A 26179-nucleotide genomic window follows, 5' to 3' on the forward strand; every position below is an offset into this window, starting at 1 on the left:
TCTTTACCAACACCACACAGTAATCAGAGTATATGGCTGTGAATTGGACCCCTACAGGCTGCCAAGGTATGTCCCCATGAGACTGTTTGCCCTAGAATACTTTAGGCAGTTTGGAAGTTCAGATTGCTTCCATTTCCAGAGCAAAAACAAGAAGGTACAACTGAAGGTAAGGAGCCAGCTAGGCCCCTTCTTGTACAACAAAAGAGAGGAAGGATGGAAGGAGGCAGATACGATCTTAGAGGGTCTCAAATTGCAAACCAGCTTTAAATGGATACCTTATGACCGTAATCATTTTATCTCCCTTAGGAGGATAAAACACAAATTGGGTAACTATTCACATGTTAAGCTGCCTCACATTGAAAAGTATGCAAATTCTTTAAGCTGGAAAGAGGGCACTTTAGAAGAGCCAATCTCTAGAGAGCAGATACTAAAGAGAGAGGCTAGGAATATGCAAAAGGAGGCTGACTTGGAAACTTGTGAACAGGTTTCCTTATCATATCAAAGGCAACTTGGAGCAGCTGCCTTTTCTTCAACAACACATCAGCAAGCTGCCATGGACACTCAACAGACAGGCAGCAAAGACAAAGGAAAGCAGGAAGAGCAACAGCAACAACAGGGATCACAGCAAAGAGAAGGGCAGCATGACATAGAGCAGCCCACACAGCAAGAAGGGGCAGTTGAGGCCCCAATTCTCACTGAGCAGCAGGCTCAAAACATAATACCTCCTAGACAGGAAACAGTCAATGAAACCTCAGTCCTCCAAACTCCACAAAGGGAGGATGTAAGCAGGAAAAGGGATAGAGAGACTCCCTTGACTACATCAGTAAGTCATGGTGAGAAGAGGCACAGGATGAACCCTCTTTCAGAGGAAGAGATGCCTATAGGGCAATCTTTGGGTATGGGCCCGCCCAGTTTGGAGGCATCTGCAAGTTCCTTCCAACAGGAACAAGAGAGGACAGTGGGAGGAGAAGTCAGCTCCTCTAGCCAGCAGAAAGAGGGTGAACTGAGCATTAAACAGCAGTTCATCGAAATAAAGAAAAGGAATGAGCCCATAAAGATACAGCTGTATAACCATTTGTTGAAAATGGCTCCCACCAACCAACAGCGACTAATGTCTGCATATGATGTCCAGGAGGGCAAGATGATCATGAGTCACCTCATACCAACTACATTACAGCCAAAGTCCCCTTCAGATTACTTGAGGACCAATCTTGTGGTCCTGGCCAAGGACATCCACCCAATGGATAAAATTGAGTTGCACAAACAAACAGGTGAGATGGTCTATGCTTCCTTGGCAGATAAGACATTAGATAACTACAGGCTAGAAAATAGCCTTAATAATACAGCTGCCCAACTTGAGTTGGAAAGGGCATCCTCTCAAGCAAAGGACAACAGAATAAGGTCCTTACAAGACATAATTATTGAGATTGGGCATGATCCCAAAGATATCAAGGGCATCCAAGAAATATTAAAATTGAGGGATGCAGACATGGCAGCTTTAAGGAGAAAGATCAAACTCCCAGCCACAATTCACCCTCAAACAGATGAAGTAGCTCAACAAAGGCATGATCAAGATGCCACAGCTTTGCTGGTGTCTCTTTACAAGCAGCTTATCCAGACACAAGAAACGCTGGGGGAATCAGAGGCTGCACAGGCAGCATTACAAGCAACTCTGAAACAAAGAGAAGAAGGGCAGACCTCCCAGCCTCCTCCTCTAGTCATTAACCTTGAGGAAGCTCCTCCAACTACTATTCCACCTCCTCAACAGACTGAAAAAGCAGCAGCATCTACTTCAGCACCACCAACAACAGAGCAGGCCCCTAGCTTGGATATGCAAAAGCTAAGAAATGAGATTCAGGCCCTGGAAGCTCAAATGACAGAATTGAATGAGACCAGGGAGAAATTGGCCAAAGTAAATGATAGATATGACAAGTCCAAGCAGTCTGTGGCAGAAAAGGGCAGGGAGATAAAAGCCCTCAAAGACAGGATCAAAGAGCTAGAGAATGAGCTCAAATTAGATAAGGTTGTGGCTGAGCTTAAAATAGTGCTGTGGGCTAACATTGGCCAATCTATTAATGACCAATGGCAATATATTGAAACAATCCATGAGCAACTAGAGCTCATTCCAAAAGCACAGACTGAAATTCAGAGATCAAGAGCTGCTCTAAGCAATATGCCTGAAATTGCCACCAGGATGATTAATGTGCTTAACAATAGAACAAGTACCCAGTTGGCTGCCATGGGAATTTCAAACAGAACTGAGCACATTCAGTTAATCAAGAGGGTTCTTACACTGAGAAACTTGGTCCAGACATTAGAGAGAAGAACCCAGGACATGCAGACTGAGGTAAACAGGTTTTTGGAGAAGTTTCAGGTATTGGAAAACAGAGGGCTCCCTAGCTTACTGAACAGCGCAGGGAGACTGTTCACTCATGAGCAGTATGCCAAAAGGGTTAATGCATTTGCCACAAGTCAGATCAATGAGAAGCCCAGCACATCAGAGGAAACAGGGCCAGCCACAGGACAGACTCTCTACAATAGAGTAGAAAGTTTATTTTTTATAATGAATGAAATCAAACACCTGTTTGAGGTGCCTCCTAATTTTTTCAAATATACAGAGGCAGAGGAGACTATGGATGCAATTCTCAGGCATCAACTACCTACACTAGAATGGTGGACTAAGGCCATACAGATGATTTTATAAACAGGAGGCCATTCTATAAATTTTGTTCATGGAAAATGCAAATTGTCATACACAGGACAGTTTAAAAGAATCAGCATGCATTAAAGATGAATATTGGGCCACCTCAGCAGAACCAACGGCCAACAAAGCAAAGTGAGAAGCTACAGGTGTCCAGGCCGAGAAGCTACAGCAGAACAGCTCCAAAAGCGCATTCCTCAGCGTTAATGCAGATCACTCCAACCGACTCAGTGGCCTCCTAAGGCCAAAATATCTTCTGACAAGCATAAAGATGCATTTACTTTGTATTCAATGATGTAATAACTTTCTTATCAAATATCTTAAAAAGTTGGTGAACATATTCATTTCTGAGATAACTTAGCACTCAGATATTTTGTATAACCGATGGTATATATTTGCCCCTCGCATAAGTTTGAGGGATTGTTGTTGATTTCTCTTGAAGAAGTTCTTATGTTGTAATCCTTTCAAAGTTTAATAAAGAAAGCGATGGAATTTCTCGGAGTTCTGAAGTGTTGAATGCGTTCTGGTGTCTGTTGAAAAACTGCAGGATTCCTGTGTACCTCATAATACAATAAGTTTTTCTGTAACTCTCTTTGTTATGTGTTTTAATCTCTTACAATCCATATGTGTTTCTCATTTCTAAGTGTTTAAGCAACAAAGAAAAAGAATAACCTTCAGGACTTATTCATGCAATACCCTGAGTTCAATCTATGTTGTTAATGAATGTTTTCTTCAGCTATAATCTTGATAAGGGTAATTCTTAATTGCTGCACTTTCAGAATATATCTTTCACAGTGACCTTTGTTTCAAGAATTCAATTTTGCTCCTGAGCCACATGTTTCACTTTCACATCACCAGTTTAATGGAAAATTCTTAAATGCTTTCTGTTGGCTGACCATACATCACCATTTAAGTTTAAATTTTGTTTGTTGAGATACCCAATAGGCCCTGCAGTCTGAACATCATCACTCCAGCGTTTCAAAACATTTCACAGCTCTAGACTCCATTGCCCAATGATATACTACTACCTGAACACTACATTTTAAGCACTGAAAGAAGTTCTTCAACCAAAACATAAAACAAAAACCTGAGCATAATAGCTAGCCTAAAAAGCTATCAAAGCAGAGACAAATCATAAAGAGAGAGCCCTCTCTGATTACAGTTTGGCTAGAAACTGTGATCCAAAGATTGGTTAGTGGTTACCCCGGTTGTATTCCCTTGGGAGTCATAGGGAACAACCTGAGTGTTAACATAGCCAAGATTAGAACGAACTCTCATGAGCTCCATAGTGAAACGGGTGGTTGGGCAATTCCTAAAACACCATGGATGGAAAGGTTATGCCATCTATGTGAAAATACAAACATCAAAGATGAAAATCACTTCCTCTTAGAGTGCCTCGTGTACAACTACATTAGATCTCAGTTTCAAAATCTTTGTTGCAACACTGACCTTCCTAGGCTTTTAAGTTGTCAAAATCACGTGTACAACTACATTAGATCTCAGTTTCAAAATCTTTGTTGCAACATTGACTTTCCTAGCCTTTTAAGTTGTCAAAATCACAGTGAGCTCGGGAGGCTTCTCTCCAAGCTTTTTGAGCATAAGAATAAAATCTTAAATCAAACTAAATAATAAATTTTCTTTTAGTCCAATAGACCAAAAATTTTCTTTTAGTCCGATAGACCAAAATTTGGTGTCAGTGGGCATTAACCAACACCACCATCACCATCATCAATTATTTTTTAAATTATTGATTTCTTTTTTAAATGTATAATTATTTTTTAAAATAATTTTTTTGATGTATTTATTTATATATAATAATACTCTTTTTTCGATATTTTTCTCTCATCTTTTCATTGAATATATTTATATAAGGTACATTTTTTGGGGTAAAAAAAGCTATAAAAAGTTGTAAAATTTCAAATTATTGATTTTTTTTTAATTTTTATAAAATTTCAGATTATTGATTTTTTTAAAATTATTGATTTTTTTTAAAATTTACTTATTTATATATAATGATACTTTTTGCTTTCGGTATTTTTTTCCGTTTCTTTTCCTGGAATATATTTATATAATCTAATCACATTTTTAAACCTCTATATATATATATATATTTGGTTGAAAATTGTGTTTCAACTTATTTTTTCATGGTTTCAGTGAATGCATTTATATAAAGTAATCGCATTTTTTTTGTTAGCAAAAATTATATATTTGGTTTTAAATTGTGTTATTTAAGGACTCCATAATTATTTTAAGGTATCCAGTTTTTCACAACCATTCCATAAACACTTGTTTTTAATGTAAAATTTTATTAATTATTGAATCCCCAAAAGTCCACAACTACTTTTCAACACCCTTTTTCCTTCCAAATCACCTTGATCTTTACAAAACCCACCTTTCAATTTTATCGGTTTTGATTAAAGAATTTCATTGTTTATTAAATTTGTTCAACTCATCAAAAAAATCAATAGCCTATAATTGAGCCAGTATGAGTCATGATAACAGATTTCAATTTTATTGGGTTTGTTTATAAAATTTCATTATTTATTAAATTTTCAACTCACCAATAATCCTTTACGTACAAGGAACAATAGCGTGTAAGATCATGGCTCACAATAATTAAGACAGTATGGATTAAATATTGTAAAAACGTAGATAATTTATTACTAAATCCCTTGCAGGAACAATAGCGTATAAGATCATAGTTCACAATAATTAAGCCAGTGTGGATGAGATATTGTAAAAACGTAGATAATTTATGCTTTGCCTTAACCAGGATATGCAAAATGTCAAAAGCTAAAACCTCAAACAAGCCAGAAGCCATAGACTACGGCAATAAAAGTTAACCGAGAACGCATGAAATAATTCCAACAAAATGGAAAATTTTGAAGAGAAAAAACACAGTTCGCTATTGTGCATCTTTCGACAGCGAGGTATGATCCTTGATTGGCCGAGCATTGCAAAGCTGATCTACAGCACCGCTACGTTCAAACACTGCTGCTGCCCCCATCCCAGTGCCTAGCATCATCATCATCAGAAATGCAAAAAAATCAACACTGATGCAAAGTAATTACTCAATTGAAAGTTGAAAGTAGTGACTCCACCATAGACCACCCAACTGAAGAGCATGTACACTTACCTATGCACATTGAGACAACTCCAAACCTGCAGTCTTTGCCACGGCGTTTCATTTCATGAAGTAAGGTTGCTACACAACGGGCCCCTACACACCAGGATACCAAACATGAGATAGAAAATTAAAAACCCAAACAGATACCCAGGGTTTTATTTAAAACCTCTCCATATCTAGAGTACCAAACATGAGATGAAAATTCAAAAACTCCAAGAGATGGTGGAAAAGTAACAGAACACTGTTTAAAATTAAGAATCAACTTTAATTTGAAAGATCTCTCAGGTATTAAGTATGATTTTCTGAAGCCAAAAGTAACAAAACATTGTTTAAAATTAGAAATTAATTTTTGATTTGAAAGACTTTTTCAGCGTTGAAGTATGATTTTCTCAAGTAAAAAACTGGTAAATATTCTGTGTTCGGTTAAAAACATATCTATCATATCATTAAAAATATGTAGTATTTTTTCTCAAGAGATCATAAAATAAAAACATGTGTTTTTTTAAGAGATCGCAAAATAAAAACATATGTTTTTCCTCTTAAGGATCGCAAGTTCAAATATAGAGAAAAGTAAAGCATACACAACGTAAATTTTAGCAGTTAAATCACTGGTCGCTTGTCCCACAAAAATAAGTCTCATAAAAATGCAGAGGAAAATAAGTCTCCTACAAATGCAGAGGAGAGTAAAGTTCAGATGTGAAGATGGGACAAGAAAAGTCTCATACGAATGCAGAGGAGAGTAAAAGTGTCACACAAATGCAGAGGAGAGTAAAGTTCAAATGTAAAGATGGGCCAAGAAAAGTCTCAAACGAATTCAGAGGAAAGTAAAGGTAGAGAAGTGTAAATTTTAGTAGTTAAATCACTGGTCTCTTGTTTTTCAAAGGGAAAAAGTCTCAAAACCTCATACATGAATATAATGTCTAAAATGGACCATAACTTTTAAATTAATATTATTATTATTTAACAAAATTAAAAAATATACATATTAATTAATTAATTAACATTTAGCTGATTAATCAAAATAATGAAATAATTTAATAAACACATCAGGTGACTTAAGGACAGCATGAACAATTAGTCCTTCAAATGTTCAGGTACACTCATAGCCCAGTAATGTAATTAGCCAAAAGGGGCAAAATTCTTTAAAACTGATCTTTGACAAAACAAATATACAATAATCATCACCTGTCAATGTCATTTTGACATGAAGACAAGATTTATCGAACAGAGAATTAATAGTGATCATTAATATAAACTACATCCATGATAACGTACCAAATAGCATCCCTTCTAAAATGATAAAAACAGCAGTGTCTTTTGAATTGGACTAAATTTAATTCATAGCCTAAGCTGAATAAATCCCCAATAAATTCAACAGGAATTCCCAAAAAAAATACGACCTGCACAAATATTACCTGTTGCTCCAAGGGGATGACCAAGGGCAATAGCTCCTCCATTAACATTTACTTTTTCAGGGTCCAGTTCCAGTTTCTGGCTACAGTAGGTGAATTGCGAGGCAAATGCCTGACAGAGCATTTAAAATAATTAAATCAAGCATATTTTGGTCAATTAGAAGCATTCTTCAACAAATGTAGCTGATTCACAAATATTCCCCATATTTACCTCATTTATCTCAAAAAGATCAATATCATCAATTTCTAGCCCAGCTGCCTTAACTGCCGCCGGGATCGCAACAGCAGGACCAACTCCCATAACAGCTGGGTCAACCCCAACAGCAGTAAAACTCCTGTGGCAAGCTCAACGCAAAGCAATCAAATTAGGGCAAATGAAAATGAAATGTTTTCATTACACAAGTAAAATAAATTCGTAGATCAAACCTGAATACACCCAAAATAGGCAATCCCTTCTGCATGGCCACCGTCCTCTTCATCAGCAGTACAGCACCAGCTCCATCACTTACTTGGCTTGAATTTCCTGTGTGAGATTGAAACAGAACATAGACATAACACAGACTGAATACTCGATATCCACTACTTTACAATGGCAGAAAATCTAGCACGGTGTAACTATTTTGATAAAATCAACAACATGCTTAGCATGCAGTTGGGAAAGAAACTCCATACCAGCAGTGGTGCTTCCCCCCTTCTTAAATGCAGGTCTGAGTTTCCCTAAATCAGAAAGAGAAGCATTAGGACGAATACCATCGTCAATAGATATCGTCACGGGCTTCTCATCTCCAGTTTTAGGATCAACAACCTTCAGCACAAAAACGAGAAACGCATTAAGTACCATTGCAGCAACTCTCCAGCTACTCCAACTTTAGAAATTACAGAACATGGGTGTTTTGTACCTTAATCTCAACTGGGATGATCTCATCTTTGAACTTCCCTATAGCTGTTGCTGCTGCTGCGCGCCTATGAGATTCAACCTGAAATACAATTATGGCAGTTAACATTCAACTCCCATTCCTTACCTTCGCTGATTAATTTATATTAACTGCACCAGCATTGACTTCACTCAAATCAAAAGCTTAAGATAGCATCCATATACCGCTGCTTGATCCTGGTCTTGACGTGAAACTCCATAGCGCTCAGCTACATTTTCTGACGTGATGCCCATGGGCAAAAGACAATCTTGTGCTTTTCTGAAAATTTCAACCTATTGCAAGGGGCAGCAAAAGCCATCAGTGCCTTTCACACAAATATATGGCTTTTACACAAATCTTTAATGAAGTACTTATCTATATATCCTTTTCACACAAATCTTTAATGAAGTAATTATCTATATCCTTGTGCAGGTACGTGTAATGTATATATATTTATCTATCTATCTCTATAGGTGTGTACAAATATGGAGGCAACAGTAAGCTATATTAAAGACATAGAAGAGTATGGACAGAAACATCAAATTGAAACTAGTGACAAAATTAAAAGGCTTCTGTTTACAACATCATTAACTTTTATTGATGCCTACCTTTGAATTGACAGAACCTTCCCACGCCATAGGATTGAAAGTCATTGACTCCACTCCTGCACCGATGCCTGAAGCAGACAAATTGAAATCAGAAACGTATCTAAATTCAAACCTGCTATGAAAATCCTCCGGTGACAAACAGATATTGACATACCAATGTCATAAAACCCAGCTTTAATTGCAGCTGCAACATCTGCAACTGCTTGTAGGCCCGAAGAGCATTGTCTATTGACAGTCCTGACAGGTACAGTCTCTGGAGAGATGACATGGTAAGCAGCATGCAGTTGTCACAAGAACTCAGGCATCCAACAAGAAAATAATTCATTTGACACATGAAATGGTAGGATATACACCTGGGAATCCAGCATAAAAAGCAGCCATCCTGCACTCACTGGCACGTTGAGAGCCAGGTGCAAGAACAGTACCCACTACAATATCACCAACTTCAACTGGATTAAGTCCAGTCTTGTCAATCAATGCCTGCAGGAAGCTAGAGAACATTCAGAGACAGATTTGTGCACTCATGGTTCATGGACCATAATGGTTAGGGGGGGAATTTTCAAACTGCATAAAAAAATCATCAATCAATTTATCGGTGTAACCACTAATCCAGACCTTCAAAACAGGAGCAAGCAAGTCATCAGCAAGAGTATCCTTAAATCCTCCACGTTTAGCCTTGCAAATAGGGGTACGATAAGCTCTGCAAAAGTGACAATCGGATAGAGAAAAACCAGGTGCTGATCAGCTAATCAACAAGAATTAAGAACTCTGAACTCAATCAGCCACATAAAATGCAAAGCGTTGGAAGAGATTTCCTGAAAAAAATCAATTAAGCTGGAAAAAAATGGAAACTTACGCAACAATGACAACATCATCACCAAACTCAGCAACTCTTTCATAGGCAGCGCTGTCTCCAGCAGCACATACTGAAGCCTGGTCAAAAGAAAGTAATGATCGATGTTGAACTTATATTCTCGCTAGAAGATCCATGTGTTAAATCTACTCAACTTATATTCTCGCTAGAAGATCCAAGTGTTAAATCTATTTAACACAGTCTTGACTCTCTTCTATTTAAAGCAGATAAAATACATTTTTAATAATATATTTATGGCAAAGCCAAATCAACAACCGCCCAAAACACAGTCGAGGGGATTCAATTATTAGGATTAACCTGGGAATGATAGATACAAGATCCATGTGTTAAATCTACTCAACACAGTCTTGACTCTCTTCTATTGTAAAGCAACACATTCTTGACCCTCTTCTATTGTAAAGCAGATAAAATACATTTTTAATGATATAGTTATGACAAAGCCAAATCAACAACCGCCCAAAACACAGTTGAGGGGATTCAATTATTAGGATTAACCTGGGAATGATAGCTACAGTTAGTAGTTTCTGGCTATGGAAAAAAGAAAAAAGAAAAACTAAAAATTTTCTGGCCATGGTATTATGCTAGTTATATTTGAATGGAAAAAGAAAAAAGAAAAAAAACATATAAATAGGCTTATTAGTCTCCATTCAATGTGCCAAGGGCTGTGCAAGTGTCAAGGGCTGTGCAAATGTGGACTCGCAGCAGTGTGGACTCCCCAGCTGCGAGTTGCAAGGGGCCAATAATTAAGGAAGTGTCGCCAGGGGCCAATAATTAAGGAAGTTTCGCCAGGGTTAAGGAAGTGCGGGCTCCCCTGCCCATTGTAAGGGGCCAAGGGTTTACCAGCTTGGCCAGAATTTGATGGTATTTCAAATTCTTTTAGCTGGGAAAGGGTTTGATGGAATTCTTTTAGCTGATGGAATTTCAAATTCTTTTAGCTGGGAAAGGAAATTCTTTTAGCTGGGAAAGGGTTTGATGGAAAGGGTTTGATGGAATTCTTTTAGCTGGGTTTTTCTACGAGTTGGGGTTTTCTTAGGGTGTTTCTTGGTGCTTGGTGTTGTTATTGTGTTTTCCTAGTGCTTTGGTGTTGTTATTGTGTTTTCTTTAGGGTATTTCTTGGTACTTGGTGTTGTTATTGTGTTCTTGTTAATATTGTGATTGCTTATATATTGAGTTGATAGATTATTGGGTTGATGCTTATGTTTATTTACCTTGCCTAAAGGCAACTTGACTTGAATCTGACACGTGTCATCCATAAACCCCATACAATAGAACCTCAAACATTCCCAATCCATCAACACATTGGAACATATTGGAACATATAGTATCAAACTTCTCATATGAAAACAGTGTCAACTACCACAACCATTGCACAGAAAGCTATGAAAATAGTTTTTTACCCAAAAACTCCACAAATCACAACACTCACAGCCCCTGCCCTGCCCTACCCAAAAACTCCACAAAACACAACACTCACAGCCCCTGCCCTGCCCTACCCAAAAACTCTACAAAGCACAACACTCACAGCCCCTGCCCTGCCCTGCCCTGAATAAATTCAAAAAATAAATTAAATAAGAAAACAAAAATAGAAAAGGCCAACATGTAAGCAAGGAGTAGAGTTCACCATATTTTTTTTATTTCAAACCATTCTCAGTAGGTATCCATTTGGATGGATTACTTTAACTTTCGTTCTAGTGTTACAATTCCCTTTAGGCTTTAACACAACAGACAGCCATATGGTTTGGGCTGCCCAGTCTTCAGGGCACGCAGAGAGTCGAGTTTTTCCCCTTCACTCCTCTCCTTGCCAGTAATTTTGTGGAATTCTTTTGGGCAGTGCCAAACGTGGTCCATTAGACCAGAATCATAGATAGTCCTAAAAATTAATTGCAACACTTAATAATTCCCAGAAAACGATAGCTTCAAATTGTTCCAAAATAAAAATGAAAAGGAGCAGAAGGATCCAGTTCCATTTTGAAAAAACAAAACATATTGTATGAAGTTAGGTTCTATTGCAATTTCTAAAACCTATATGGCAAAACCCATCAAAGTTCAAAGAACAACAATCCTGTAATTAAATTTAAAAATGAAGAAACCTCTTCATATTTTGGTTGCGATTACAATAGCCCGCAACCTTGGCTCTCATCGAATTTATCCTTAAAACATGAAAACTGAAAGAAACGAGGCGAGACTTACCACCAGATCCTTGGAAGCCTTCGAGAAACGAGCAGGCCTCAGATGGTCCAACAACACTTGCTGTCTGATGATGACCTTTTCCATCTCCATTTTCACCAGACCAGAGATCTCCAAAAACTGAAACTCTTGGGCGCCTCCAATGAAAGAATAATTGAATGGTTGTGCTGTATCTCTCAAACTCCTCTCCAGCTTTGATTATTTATGCACACTACCTGCCCACTTACTATTCGTCCAACGGCATTTGGAATAGAGGCTTAGAGTTTACACGTCACGCCGGACAGGACATGTGGCATGACATAATTTTGAAGTCATTGATAAAATAATTGTTAATATGGACTAAGATGGTGTCTGGTTCCAAGGAAGAGGATTGAGATAGAGGCCCACCAAAGCCGATGTGTGGTTTACGGAGGAATATTAACGATGGTTGGCGGAACACTGTGTATTGACATGCGAGAAGATTAAATATAAGTAGAGTAAAAGAGAAGCAAGTATTGACATGTTTGAAGATTAAATATGAGTAGAGTGAAAAAGAAGCAAGTGTTACATAGTAGTTTTTTTTTCGAAAGGTGGAAAAATCTATCAAACTCAGTTTGTCAAACCAACAGTGAGGACAGCCATCTCTGGCTGCTATCCGCGAATGTCAGTTGACACATCACTGTTATCAAGGAAAACCACGCCCCCTGAAATAACCCGCTGGTGGTCCGTAAGGGAGCAGCCTTTCACTCCTGCCAGATGCCTCTGGGTCTTGGGCCGTTAACCTGTTTCCTTACGTCCGAGGAAGACGAGCTCTTAGCCAAGTAGAAGCAGTTTTAGGGCATACTCCAGGCCCGAAGTGTTACATAGTAGTTAGTTTGTGTTGTTTAATTTAAATATAGTTAAGTTAAAATATATATTAGTGTTAAATATGTTATTTTTATTATTAATTTGTATTTTATTTGTCATGAAGTAGATTTATGTATTTATTAACTTTAGAATAAGTGTGAATTAAAGAGTTGAAAATTTATATTTATCTAAAATTATGATGGTTAGATATCATAATATATTTGGTAAGTAAGGAAAATCTTTTAGTAGAAATCACATAAAACAAAAATGTATAACATATAGGTTATATATTATGAAATTGGTTAACTAGTAATTATAAATTTTAAATATAAACTTTTAGGAAATGTGATTATTTATTGGGAATTTGTAATTAAGTATTGAAAATTTAGATGAGTTATCTTGTTTTGGAATGAGAGAGATAATTAAAAAAAAAAGACATCATTTTTATTTGAATGTGCAAGATAATCTATTTAACCATGTACACGGGGATATCCCGGGTGGCTGGGACTGCGCGCTATTTGCCTCCCCACCCGGGTTCGACCCACAATTACCCACCCGGGTTCAACCCACAGTTACATGACGTAATCTTCGGATATTGTGTAATATTGTGATCTCAGGTTAATATAAAGCTTCTGTTGAGAGACTTACCCCTCATTTTTTAAATAAGATAATCTATTTAATCTATTTTTCTTTATTTAAAATAATATATATATATATATATTTTTTTGATACACAACAACAATGATTTAGTAATATATTTTTAATGATAAAAGATAAAATGTTCACACATTAAATTAATGATGATGTTTTCAATTGATTTTAACATTAATTCTAAAATAAGATAATAGAAAATAATGAAATATAAAGCATTGATTTGCCACCGTGTTCCTTACATGATGTTGATTTTGTTTTTAATGAAATTATCTAAAAAGAGTATTTAATTCATGCATGTGGAACTCAATTTCCTAAAAGAATCCATACTTAACATATTATAATTTGATCCCGCTAACCACGTCTTTAAAGTAAAAAAATTTAATTGACAAAAATGTAATAAGTCTAAGTTGTTGTTTATCTTAATCTAACTTTGATTCAAGTCGGGGATCTCCATGTTAGCCGGGAAAGTAAAAAAATTTAATTGACAAAAATGTAATAAGTCTAAGTTGTTGTTTATCTTAATCTAACTTTGATTCAAGTCGGAAAGAAGACGTATTCCAAGATATCATTATAATTGCATGTGACTTTTTTTACCACAAAACATATTATTAAACCAGGATATCATTATAATTGCATGTGACTTTTTTTACCACAAAACATATTATTAAATGTGATTTGTGAGGTTTGTGACAATGAGTATTATGTTTTACAGTCTATTTTTACTCTCCTACTTATTATTCTATTATCATAGGAATACAAATTTATAATAAGACCTTTGTACCTTTGGCTTATTAATTGATAAGACTTTTGTATTTTTGACTCATTAATTTATGCATTGAATGATAACATTGTAGAAAATAATTAAAATATTGTCAAAATGTGGAAAATAAAACTATAGAAAATTTACAAATATTTTTAGTCAACCCTAAATTAATATAAATTTAACCACAAACTAAATATAATATCCCATAATAAATATCCATACCTACCACAAAAATAATAATTCACTTAAGAAAATTATATATTAATAATAAATAGATATATATTAATAATTAATTAAATTAAAATATTAATAATAAATATATTAATTAAATTTATCTTAAATAATTAAAAGCAGGATTAATATTTTTCAATTTCACATTTAACCTGATAAATTTTATTATAATAATTTCACAAAAAAATATTCTAAAAATTCAAAGCATATATCTATCACTACACACCATATAAATATTAATTAACAATATCATATATGATAATGATAGTTATCATAAATTAATATAAAAACATATTAATAATAATATATTATTAATAAATAATTAACTTAGTAGTAGATGATATACTAGACATATCATGAAAATGTAGTTTGTGCATAAATATATACATGACACATTGTAAGGACAGAATTTAAATTTTAGAAAACTTGTTAAAAATAAATCTGTCTCTTTTCGAAGTTCATAGACAACGAGTGTCCCGGAAGGAGCCCCTCGCCTCACAAAGCAAAAGCTATCCTAGCGGGTCAATCAGACTTGGCCATGGAGCGCGTAGTTGGGTGACATAGGAGAGTGCAGAATGTAAGCAAGTGCAACGAGGGCAATGGCTAACGAGCCTGCCATAGGGCATTAAATGTCTGTTTAGCTGCATACTTTAAGCCGATAACACACCGCCATTATTTTTTATTTCTCTCGTCACTGCGCGCGTGTGTTATCGGCTTAAGGAGTATGCAGCTAAGCGGGCATTTAATGCCCTATGGCAGGCTCGTTAGCCATTGCCATGCAACCAGGGCCCTTGCTAAGAGCACAAGGAAGGTATTGAAATAGTAAAATGTTTGTCATTGATTTTGTGAAACATACTATTGAAATTAGCATAGGAATATAAATTTATGATAAGGTTTTTTGTATTTTTGGTTTATTAAATTGATAAAATTTTTGTATTTGCCACATTAATTTATGTATTGAGCAATAACATGTTGAATTTGATGGTCAATCAGATTGTAGAAAATTAAATTAAAATATTGTTAAAAATATTAAATTTCAATGTGCAAAATAAAATTATAGAAAATTTACAAATATTTTTAGTCAACCCTAAACTAATATAGATTTGACCATAAACTAATGCAATATCTCAGGGATAATAAGGATGTAGAAGGATAGAATTTGATGGTTAAATTGTTTACCGATATTTTTTATTAATTTTTGTTTAAATGTTTTAATAAATAGATCTTTTAAGTTTTGTTTAAATGTTTTAATAAATAGATTTTTAAAATTTTGTTTAAATGTTTTTTAATTGTTAAATGGAAAGAATGATTTGGATTTTAAGTTTTAATTATGAAGATTTCTTGATATATATTATTTATTAATATCTTGGGATTTTTCCACATTGTATTGATTATATTGTATTTCTTGTTATCTTGATATAAATAGTGGTATCTCCTTCATGGGGTGCATTTATGGTTACTAAGGGAGCTAGTTCACATGATTTACATGGGTGAGATTATAGTGGCTGAAGGAAGGTAAGCATGGGAGAAGCGACGACGTCACCACCTGTCTGAAATTGGTTTATGTGTGGCCTTCTCACAACACAGATCTATTTCTATCAAATCACTTTAAATATAAGCAAGTGGAGGAAGAGGAGTTATTGTCCGACATTCCTCTGGTTCATAGTTTCCGGCTGTTGAATTAGATAATGGAGGCATTCCACATAAGAATGCACATGTTTGGGGTGTTTAATGCAAGTATTAATATGTGTGTCGTAATATACACTTGTCCCTCCTTTGCGGTTGTTCCTTCAAACAATCTTTTTAGTCTGTTAAATCCTCAGGCTATGGGGGCTCTTTATAAGTGCAAAGATATCAAGACCATCTCCACACATGCATACCACCTTCTCTTTTCCCTCAACTACAGTCAATATAAGTTGGTGCTCTGCGAATTTGAGGTTCGTCAATTTATTTGCACCCATCCTGGTTACCCTTCTCTTGTCACCCCATTTTCTCTCATGTTTTGTTTGGGTTTGGCACTTTGGTTGGTTCTACAGGTGCCCATGTTTTATGTTCTCTTTATCCACAACACAATGACGAGACCTTCATTTGAACTGGTCGTTGTCTTTCCTTTTGCATCCTCTCAAATCCCCGACTCTACAAGTATATCATTTAGTTGCCCGGTCCTCTATGTGGTGTCTAGTACTCGGGCACATTTTCAATTTGGTTTTGATAGTTGTCTCGTCATAGCATTCCAAAAGTTATTTTGCAGAGTTCTTCCCTATCACCTCTTGTCAAGACAATGTCAAAGAGATGTTTACCTAGGGTGTGTAGGATTGTCTACCCAGTTTATGGTCGATGACGTCTTTTTAGCATATCGCTTTCATTATCCCGCCAGTTACGACACTCCTGAGTTGATATCCTTCCAACATTGTAGTACTTGGGTTCGACTTCTGCTTAGACCCTTTGTGTTTGTCCACACTACCGATTTCATTGTGCTTTTCTAACCCAGCCAATTCCATTTAAAAAAACTATCTGTATGGCACCTTGGCTTCGCCAACCTAATCGTGGGGGTGGTGCGACAAGAGAATCTACCTCTTGTCGTCGACATCTTTTTTGTTGGCATTTTGTGGCTTACCACTTCGACTCTATCACTCCCAAAGTGAGGAATGAGATCCTTCACTTGGAAGCCAAGGAATTTGGCGACCGAGCATATTACTCTGACTCTTAAATTAGTGGCAACACCTTCAAATGGACTCTGCACCCAGGAAAATTCCGCAAAAGGAGACTTCACTTTCTCCACTAGGTGGTTCTGCACCGACAATTAGAGACCTCGCTTCACATGGTCATATGTGACAAGCAAGTCCACCATTATTAGTTAATTTCAAGACAAGATGAGATCAAAAGGATCCTCCAGGACATCAGATACAACCTAGACGACATAGTCACCAAACTAACTCAAATTGAACGCTTCGTGGTGTTCGATTCATATTCTAGATCCGGTTCGCAACCTCGTACTCCAATTGTTATCAATGCACCGATAGATGGTTCACCTCAAGGCAACTCTAATGCTATTTCTACAGTCATTATATTATACTAGCAGTGTTGCATGGTGCCTGGTTTATTTTTGGTTTATGTTATGTATACTTCTATTATGTTTTCATGGCTATCAATATGGCTTACTATGCTATGTGCACACAATTTTCTTTTGACTGCCCAAGAACTCCAATGCTTGGAACTCTTAATGGGTGAGTTAGTTAGTATGTTACTCAGTGTTTCTTGTTGTCTTTTTTGGCTAAATCTAGGATCATAGGAACAAGTTATGGTCAGTCTATCTATTTTTTATCACTCAGACAGTTTTCTTGGTTGTAATAGAGAACTCCCTAAGGAAACCTTTTCAAACCAAACTTATAGATTGAAGGTTGGCCCCTTCAATCCAGAGAGGGCTCTCTCTGAAAACCTAATCACTAATCTTTAGCAACTGGTTGTGTCTTTAAGCAATGGCTAGATCTTGAGTAGGGTTGTGTTGGAAATAGGGTTTGGTTGGGATGAAGTAATTAATCCACTGGGCAATGGGGTCAACAAATAGGGTTTAAGTGCAATTACCAATACACTAACTATATGAATCAAGATGGACAGAGACAGGGTAGATGGTAGACTGTAGGCCTATCAAAACTCATTTGAGATGGCAGTAGAATAACGAAATAACAATCCACAATAGCAAGACATGAAGCATGAATCTTGCAAGCTTTAGAAGAGTGCAGATGTTTAAAACATATGAACCCGAGCATTACAATAATGAATTATGCCACATTACCTATTTTAAACATCAAAAGAAAAACATAAATGGGCATCACATAGGAAGGAAAATTGTCACTAAAGAAATATAGACTAAGTAAACCATCACAAGAATCTTTGTATCATTAATAATAACATTCTAGTCATCTCGGCACTTGCAAGAAAAAAATATAATTTCATAAACACATAACAAAAGACGTTTTTTTAAGAGTCCAACCTTTTTTCCTCCTTTTTCATATAATATATAGGAAAATTACATAAAATTCCAAAATCCACAATGTCTTGAAACTTTAATTGTTAGATCTTACAATATCATCACAACATAATTTACAAAATATAATTTAAATCCTATTATTGTAGCTATTCTGAATTCAACTTAACATGTAAACATTGATCAAAACATCTATGAAACTTTTGTACGAGTTCCTTGCTACTTTTCTAGAAATGATGATGAGTCACATAGCTATAATCTAGGATCTGGAACTCCTCATTGGTTTCTAGGATCATGCACCATCATGCCATACGTAGCTCTCCCTAGTAGGTATCTGTGAGATACAATGAACCTACAAAACTGCCTCAAGCTATGCAACTGATTTTATGCAATTATCTCCACTTCCTAAGGCACTTTCCTCTTATTGACTCGTATCATATGCATTTCTTCAACCACAAAACCTTTAATGACATATTGCTATGATAATTTTTCCTTGGAGTATATTCTTGACCGTCAAAAGGATAAAATGAAGCATAATAAAGCGTTGAGCCAACAGTAAGGTTTTGCAGCAAAAATTTCCCTTGTTTTCAGATCAAACCATTGCTTATAAAAAATGTAAACCTCTTCAATCTCCTATCACCTCAACTGCTTGAGCAAGCATGCTCAACTTGTCTTGATTTGTCTTTGATCTTGTAACCCGTTTGCCAATCCTAAATGTATTTTCTAGATGTTAGTGTTTCTTTTTTCTTTCTTTATGTAGACTTTGTTTTCCTCTTTCTTGCAACTTTCTTCTTACCTTTGGAAGATTCTACATCCTCATGTTCATCAATAATTATTGGCTCTTTCAGTCTAGGGTTGAGTTTAGCTTTGAAGTCTAGCCTCAGCTTATTGGTAGGTCAACTATTATGAGGTTTTCTAAAGTAATGAACCCTAGATTATGTTTCTATGTTGGTATCCCCTGCTTCCTTGCTTGGATGCATTACCTCTTTGTCTTCTATTGCTATATGCCCCAATTTCTCACTTTTTTGTACTTGTTTTTCTGCATTTTTGTTCTTCTTTCATAAACCCTAATTTTTGGTTCACTTGTATGGTTTTCTGCAAGATTTTGGATAGGAATTGGATGGCTAGATTCGGCTTCTGCTTCTGGAGCTAGGGTTTCGACATGGGTTTTAGCTTTAGTCTTTTTTTGCTTTCTGGGTGTAGGGTTTGTCCATGTCCTCCATCTCAACTGATCCACATGCTTACTCAATTCATGGGTGTATAAGATTTTAATTAAACCATGATGGAATATATCATGAGAAAACAACTCAGTTTTGGTTTTGGCCTTAGTGGTCATTTTGAGCAAACTTTGATGTAAAAAATAGGGTAGACTCATCTTGCTAAAACCAGCTAAGTGACATAAAAATATCATGTGATATAAATAAACTTTGGAATACCTTCACACGTAAAGAACAACTGTAAAACCCTTAGAGCACTAGTCCATTCGGGCTTCAACATACTTGGAGGGACTCCAATGCTTTAATTAGGGTTTTGACAATTTTCCTTCAAGAAGAAACTCAAATCTACAATTTGTACCATTTTCTTTTTGAACCACTTCTCTCCTTCAGTAGATAACCCTATAGTTTCTGCAATTGACTCCTCAGTGAATGTAAAGTCCAAACCTCTTACTTGTGTTGTGCTTCAATCAAAGGAATTAATGAATTTGTGGCACCAACTCAGATTGTATCCATTAAAACAATGAAAATTTGGCCCCCATCCAGCGTTGGTGAAAAAATGCATGATTTCTTCATAGGCCTAGAACCATTCTATGCCATCTGGCTCATACCTCTTAACATGGTCGGACTTTCCCATCTCTCAACTATAACTACACCAACCTTTGATCACATACTGTAAAAACTATCAAAAACTCATCCGTGCACTACAAAATGGGTTGTTGGAAACGTTGAAAATGACTATTTTAGGTTTAGTTTAAAATCCTCCTCTAATACTTTGAAATATCTTCAAATGTCACATTAGGTTTTAACCCGGGCTAAATTACATTCAACAAATGCTTGGGCATTTGAAATGATGAATCCTTTGCATAACTTAGGAAAAACTTAAATAAAAGATAAAAAACCTTTTAAAAATATTTCTAAGCCTTATGTCGCCCTTCCATACATTTTTCTTTTTAGCATAACTCTAGACTTAACCCTTCCCTGTTTCTAAATGAAGTAGTCAACTAATCATCAAAACATTTGGACCCTTGGACATATACAGACTCAGTGCTAACATTGTATATGAGTTCCCACAATGTTTTTTGGGACACAAACGATATCAATGTAAAATTTGTTGCCTCATAATATAAATATTTTCATATAACTTACAAAAACTAAGAAGATATAAATAGTGGTATCTTTCTTATGCAATTGTGAATTAGGATTTGTAATTAACCAATTCATCATTGTGATTAAAAAAAAAATATTACTATTTGAAATTATTGTTATCGGTTTGTAAGGGGGTAGAGTTTTACTCTTTTCATACGTTTCTAAATTTTGGTTTATTAACATGTTTCTTTGTTCCAAGGAAATATGAGCTCTTGGCCAATTAAAACATATTTAAGTCTTACTCTAGATCAAAACGGGTTTCAACCTAGATAATATCCATGAGAAAGTCAATGTCCCATGTCGTCATCATCGAGGCTACCTCTCGTGGGGTGATGTACTTTTTACTAACATATAACCTCAATGCTAGTCCATCAAGCTAGGTTGAATGGTGGATGTCCCACACTAAAAGGTATTTTCCAACCAATATAGGGGCACCACTAAAGCTCAAAACTCAATTTACTTGTTTAACAAGGCTTATGGGTGGTTGTGTTAGGCTTAAAAGTATAGTTGCAGTCTCAGTGACTCAATCCCATGCTCCTTAGTGACAAGCAACATGTCTACAAATTCTCTTATAAAAAGGAAAAAACAAAAACATCTAACCTCAATGCCATACATGAAACCAAATACTACTCTTGGTCATGTCCAAGAAGAAATTTTAACTCATCATCATCATCATCATCATCGTTGTGTCTAGATGCCCTCTACAACCCAATATAGGGTAGATGCGGCATAAATGTTTAACATTTAACGTAAACATTTAACATTTATATGTCCATTCAATTAAAAAATAAATAAAAAGTTAAAAGTAATATAAAGCCCAATATTGGGGAGACGTAGTGTTTGTAAACGATTGTAAACGTTTAAATCTTGGGTCAATTAATAATAAACAATTAAAAGTAATAAAAATATGTTATATTGTAATTTGTTTTGTAGGGAAGCTTAGCCCCTCCAACTCAAGTTAGAAATTATGCTATGGGAAAAATTGCATAAATAATTATAAGTTACATTAGTCAATGCTAAATTAATAATAGTTGATAAACAAATCATCCTATAGTCTTTCTTTGGTCAGAACTAATAAATTGAGATGTGAAGTGGACAAGTAAATTATTTTCCAAGCACAAGAACTTGCATAAATTTTGGTGGGTAGTAACCACTAGTAAGTCTACACATTTACAGTTTTACTCCTAAATAAGTGTTGAAGAAAATATAAATAATGGATGGGAAGTAACCCTTGTAACCATATTTTTTATATCTTATTCCTATTCTTTTTTTATGCAAAGATTTGCTTAAACTATGGTGGGAAGTAATTGACGGCAAATATGTTTTTTAGTTGAGTATAAGTTATTTTCAAATATTTTATTTTTGGTTTTCTTGCAAAGTTTCAAAAAAAAAGAAAAAATACATTAGACAAATGAATAAAAATCATGCATGAATATTGCAACCATATCCATAATTATGCCATATAATATGTAAGGAAGTTATCCACATGTCACATGTCATTATATTGTGCAAAAATTGCAATACTACTTTCAAGTTATGGTCCAATCAAATGTTTGAAAATTATTTTTTTTAATGATATTGAAAAATAAATATTTATTTTTCAAAGTTAAACATTATAATTTGCATTGGACAATGCTAAACTGATAGTGATCAACAGACAAATCGATGGTTAGAGTCCTGCCTTAGCATGGACTAATAATGATTCCATAATCATATTTAAGTTTAATTAATAAGCACATAAAAACATAATACAACAAACTTACAATATAACAAGCTTCTTAACCATGGATATCCACCCCAACTTTACCATGGATATTATTAACTTGTAAATAGGTTTTGTTATAATACGAGGGGGCCAATACCATGGATTACCAATACCACATGCCTAAAAACCATAATTCATTGCATAATAAATATATCATTTATTACATAGAGTGACAATTCTCGATCACAGAGAGAGAGAGAGAGAGAGAGAGAGAGAGAGAGAGAGAGAGAGAGAGAGAGAGAGAGAGAGAGATGGGAAGGAGAGAGAGAGAAGGAAGTGTGTGAGAGAGGGAGAGAGAGGAATGAAGAGAGAGAGAGGAGGGGAGGAAGATAAGGAGAGAGTGAGGAAGAGAGAGATGGAGTTGGAGGGGGAGAGAGAGGGAGAGAAGAACAAAGACATAGAGAGATATAGGTAGAGAGGGACAAAGTGGCAAGGGAGAGATGGTGAGAGAGTGAGGAAGAAAGGAGGGGAGGCAAGACACATAGAAGGATAGGAGAGAGAGAGAGGGAGGGAGATAGTGACAAAGTTGGAGATAGAGAGAGAGATGGGGGGAGAGACATAGGGAAGTGGGAGAGAAAGGGAGAGAGAGGAAGGAAGAGAGAGAGGACTTGGGAGAGGAAAGGAGAGAGGGATGGAGAGATAGATGGACTTGGAGGAGGAGGGAGAGAGAGAGGGAAGAACAAAGACATAGAAAGATAGAGGTGGAGAGAGAGAGGGACTGACAAGGGAAATATGGAGAGAGAGTGAGTGAGAGGAGAGGAGGGAAGAGAGAGAGAAGGAGAAGAGAGAGAGAGGGAGAGAATGGAAAGAGAGAGAGAGGGAGAGAATGGAAAGACAGAGAGAGGGAGACACTAAGATGGTGTTATCACTAAGAAGTTCCTCTTGGTTGTGAAAGAGAAACTCTTAAGGTAACCTTTTCAAACCAAGCTTGTAGATTGGAGGCTAGCCCCTCCAATCTAGAGAGGGATCTCTCTAATAGCTTAATCACTAAATGCTTAGCAACTAGCTGTGTCTTCAAAACAATGACTAGATCTTTAGTTAAGTGGTATAGAAGTAGGGTTTGGTTGGGTATGAGACAATCAATCCATTGGGCAATGGAGTCAGAAAACTAGGTTTTAGATGCAATTACCAAGACATTGGTTGCATGATCAAGATGGATAGAGGCAGGGTAGATAACAAAGTTTAGACCTATCAAAATATCATTTGAGATAACAGTATAATAAAGAGATAACAATCCACTACAACAAGGCATGAAACATGAATCTTGCTAGCTTTAGAAGAAAGAGTGCAAATGTTTAAAATAGATGAAATAGAGCATTAAAACAATGAATTTTGTCACATTACCTTTATTCAAACATCAGAAGACAAACCATTAATGGGCATCACATAGAAAGGAAGAGTTGTCACTAAAGAAACATGGATTGAGTACACCATCACAAGCATCTCTATATCATTGATCATAATTTTCTAGTCTTAGCACTTGTAAAATCATGTAATTTGATAAACACACAACAAACATACCTCTTTTATTTCAGAATCCAACCTTTTTCCCTTATTTTTGATATATTATATAGGAAAATTACATAAAATTTAAGATCCACAAGGTCTGGAAACATAAATGTCAAATATTTCAATATCTCATAATATAATTTACAAAATATAATTTAAATCCTATTATTCTAGCTATTCGGACTTCAACTTGACAGGTAAAAATAAACCAAAGCATCCATGAAAATGTGGTACAAGTTCTCTGTTTATTTTATGGAAAGGATGATGAGTCATTGATCCAAACTTAAATAGAATGCAACAAATTACAGATATAACCATAAATACAGAGATGCATCAGAAATAACACTTCATTGCATTAATATCAAAATACAAAAATATGCTTACAAACAGAATGGAAATAAACTAGCTCGGACGATGGTAGCTTATCTCTGAGAAGAGATGTGGCGGCTACATGCCTCTGAACTATGTTAAAATGAGGCTCAAGGGCCTATTTATTATTGAAAAACAAGGGAAAACCCTAAACAACTAAAACCCTAACCCGAAGAGATGTAACACCAAGAGTTTGTGTGCCCCATTGGGGTTAGTTGGGCAGCTAACTTCCCGGGGTCGTAACTTGGTTATATTATATCTATTTGGTGCATATAATACCTTGTTAGAAATGTCTCTCTAAGTACTACAAGATTTTCCATAGGCCCTTGTCTATGGCTTTGGGCCTGCTGCGGACCTAAAAAAACGTCGTTTAGGGGGTCAAAACTGCTCCAGAAGTTTAGGACCCTTAAAACTGCTAAAATTAGCAAATGTTGAAATAAACAAGGAAACAAATGAAACTACATGGAGGTCTAGGTGGAATAGGTGGGTGGCCACCGATGTCCACTTGGATCAGTTCTCCCCCCTTAGAAAGCAATGGTCCCCATTGCATGCAGAGCCTCCATGAGGTGAGGAAATTTTTGTTGAACTTGGTCCCTGGTGAACCACTTGCCCTGGTGAAGGAGTTGCCTTTATTTGACAAATCGATATAGTTGGATCCTCTATTGGAGAGTGTTATTTATCTATGTTTCCATGATCTGACCAGTTGTGGCCTGATCCATGCAGTATGGGTTGAGCTATGTTGGTGTGAGTTGTTCTGCAATGTCGAATGTCCAACAATGATGGAAAGTATGACCAAAGGTGGTCTAAATTGAACACTGGGTGTAGACCAAGGAACGATGGGATTTTGAAGTCGAAGGCCTTATCACATACAACCTTGGTGATGATGTATGTCCCATATCAGAGTGGGAAAATCTTGCGGTGGGGTCCAGCGAGGCACTCCTTCTGCAAATGTAGCCAAACTTTGTTGCCCACCTAGAACTTGTGCGACACTCAATGTTGATCATGACGCTGCTTGTACTTAGCATTGGCTCTGTCCAATATATCATGGACCTACTGGCGAACATGTTGAATGCACTCAATGAAGTTGTTAGCCTTGTAGACTTCGAACTGGACGTGAGCCGAATCTGCCTGAGTAGCTGCAAATGGTATGGCCACATCGATGGGACATAATGGCTGAAATCCCAACCCTACCTAAAAGGGGCTATGGCATGTTGAGCTATGGAGAGCTTTGTTGTAGTTTTGCAAGACATAGGGGATGCTTTCATCCCATGTGCGTGGATGCTTTGAGTTGTACATGCACATAATGTGTACGATCATCCTATTGACGACCTTTGTTTGGCCATTAGTTTGTGGGTGGAACATCATAGACTTAGTAAGTTTGGTATCCAACTGTTGGGCACAGGATCCCCCAAGGGAAGTTTTGGGGCTTAGAGCCCAGATTTTGGTCACAAATTGTAACTCCGATGTAAAGACTCCGCATTTTGTGGGCACGGAGTGCGTAGCTTGTAGAAGAGTCATAGGGTTGTCCACCCTCAATTTTTTAATGTAATGTCGGCTGTAGAGATCTACCCATGGTAGAGATATACCCATGGTCCACAGACCATGGGATTGTATAAATAGAGTGAGGCTCTAAGTAGTTAAGATAATATCACGATTAGGATGAAGAGTTGAGTCATACCTGAAGTGTAAAGTCTAGTTTTGGGTCGTAGAGTAGGAGAAGGCTATGCAGCTGAGTACGCAGAGGCCTAGTAGTCCACAACTGAGTGCGTGGACCCCTGCAACTGAGTGCGCAGGGTGAGTCAAGTCTATAACAGTTGGAAGCATTAATAAAGAGAAGTTTTATATCATTTCTTGTTTTCTACATTGAATATATTGGGTATGAATTACAT

General features: G+C 36.2%; 1 protein-coding gene across 1 annotated transcript; it reads right to left on the reverse strand.

Moving 5' to 3' along the window:
• Positions 1-5332: 5332 nt before the first annotated feature.
• On the reverse strand, positions 5333-12035 carry LOC149199104 (3-ketoacyl-CoA thiolase 2, peroxisomal-like). The gene is made up of 14 exons (XM_089402294.1): positions 11827-12035; positions 9619-9695; positions 9378-9462; positions 9116-9242; positions 8917-9015; positions 8763-8830; positions 8340-8447; positions 8140-8217; positions 7913-8045; positions 7667-7763; positions 7452-7575; positions 7244-7352; positions 5838-5921; positions 5333-5716 (listed from the first exon to the last, which is right to left on the reverse strand). The coding sequence occupies exons 1-14, from the start codon at positions 11914-11916 to the stop codon at positions 5607-5609; spliced, it is 1389 nt and encodes a 462-aa protein (XP_089258420.1). The 5' UTR covers positions 11917-12035; the 3' UTR covers positions 5333-5606.
• Between the last annotated feature and the right edge of the window lie 14144 nt (positions 12036-26179).

Source organism: Pinus tabuliformis, chromosome 2_1 (genome assembly GCF_031772625.1).
Source record: "Pinus tabuliformis cultivar Carrire ecotype Pingquan chromosome 2_1, CPIR1, whole genome shotgun sequence".
In the NCBI taxonomy this organism is placed as follows: Eukaryota; Viridiplantae; Streptophyta; class Pinopsida; order Pinales; family Pinaceae; genus Pinus; species Pinus tabuliformis.

What these genes read in the sequence shown, in the direction of transcription:
- LOC149199104 (XM_089402294.1), bottom strand. Translation starts at nt 11,916, where the DNA reads ATGGAGATGGAAAAGGTCATCATCAGACAGCAAGTGTTGTTGGACCAT. An exon ending in AGGCTTCCAAGGATCTGGTG is followed by an intron (nt 9,696 to 11,826) that starts GTAAGTCTCGCC and finishes TCTTTTGACCAG; the next exon opens with GCTTCAGTATGTGCTGCTGG. An exon ending in CCTATTTTGGGTGTATTCAG is followed by an intron (nt 7,576 to 7,666) that starts GTTTGATCTACG and finishes AGCTTGCCACAG; the next exon opens with GAGTTTTACTGCTGTTGGGG.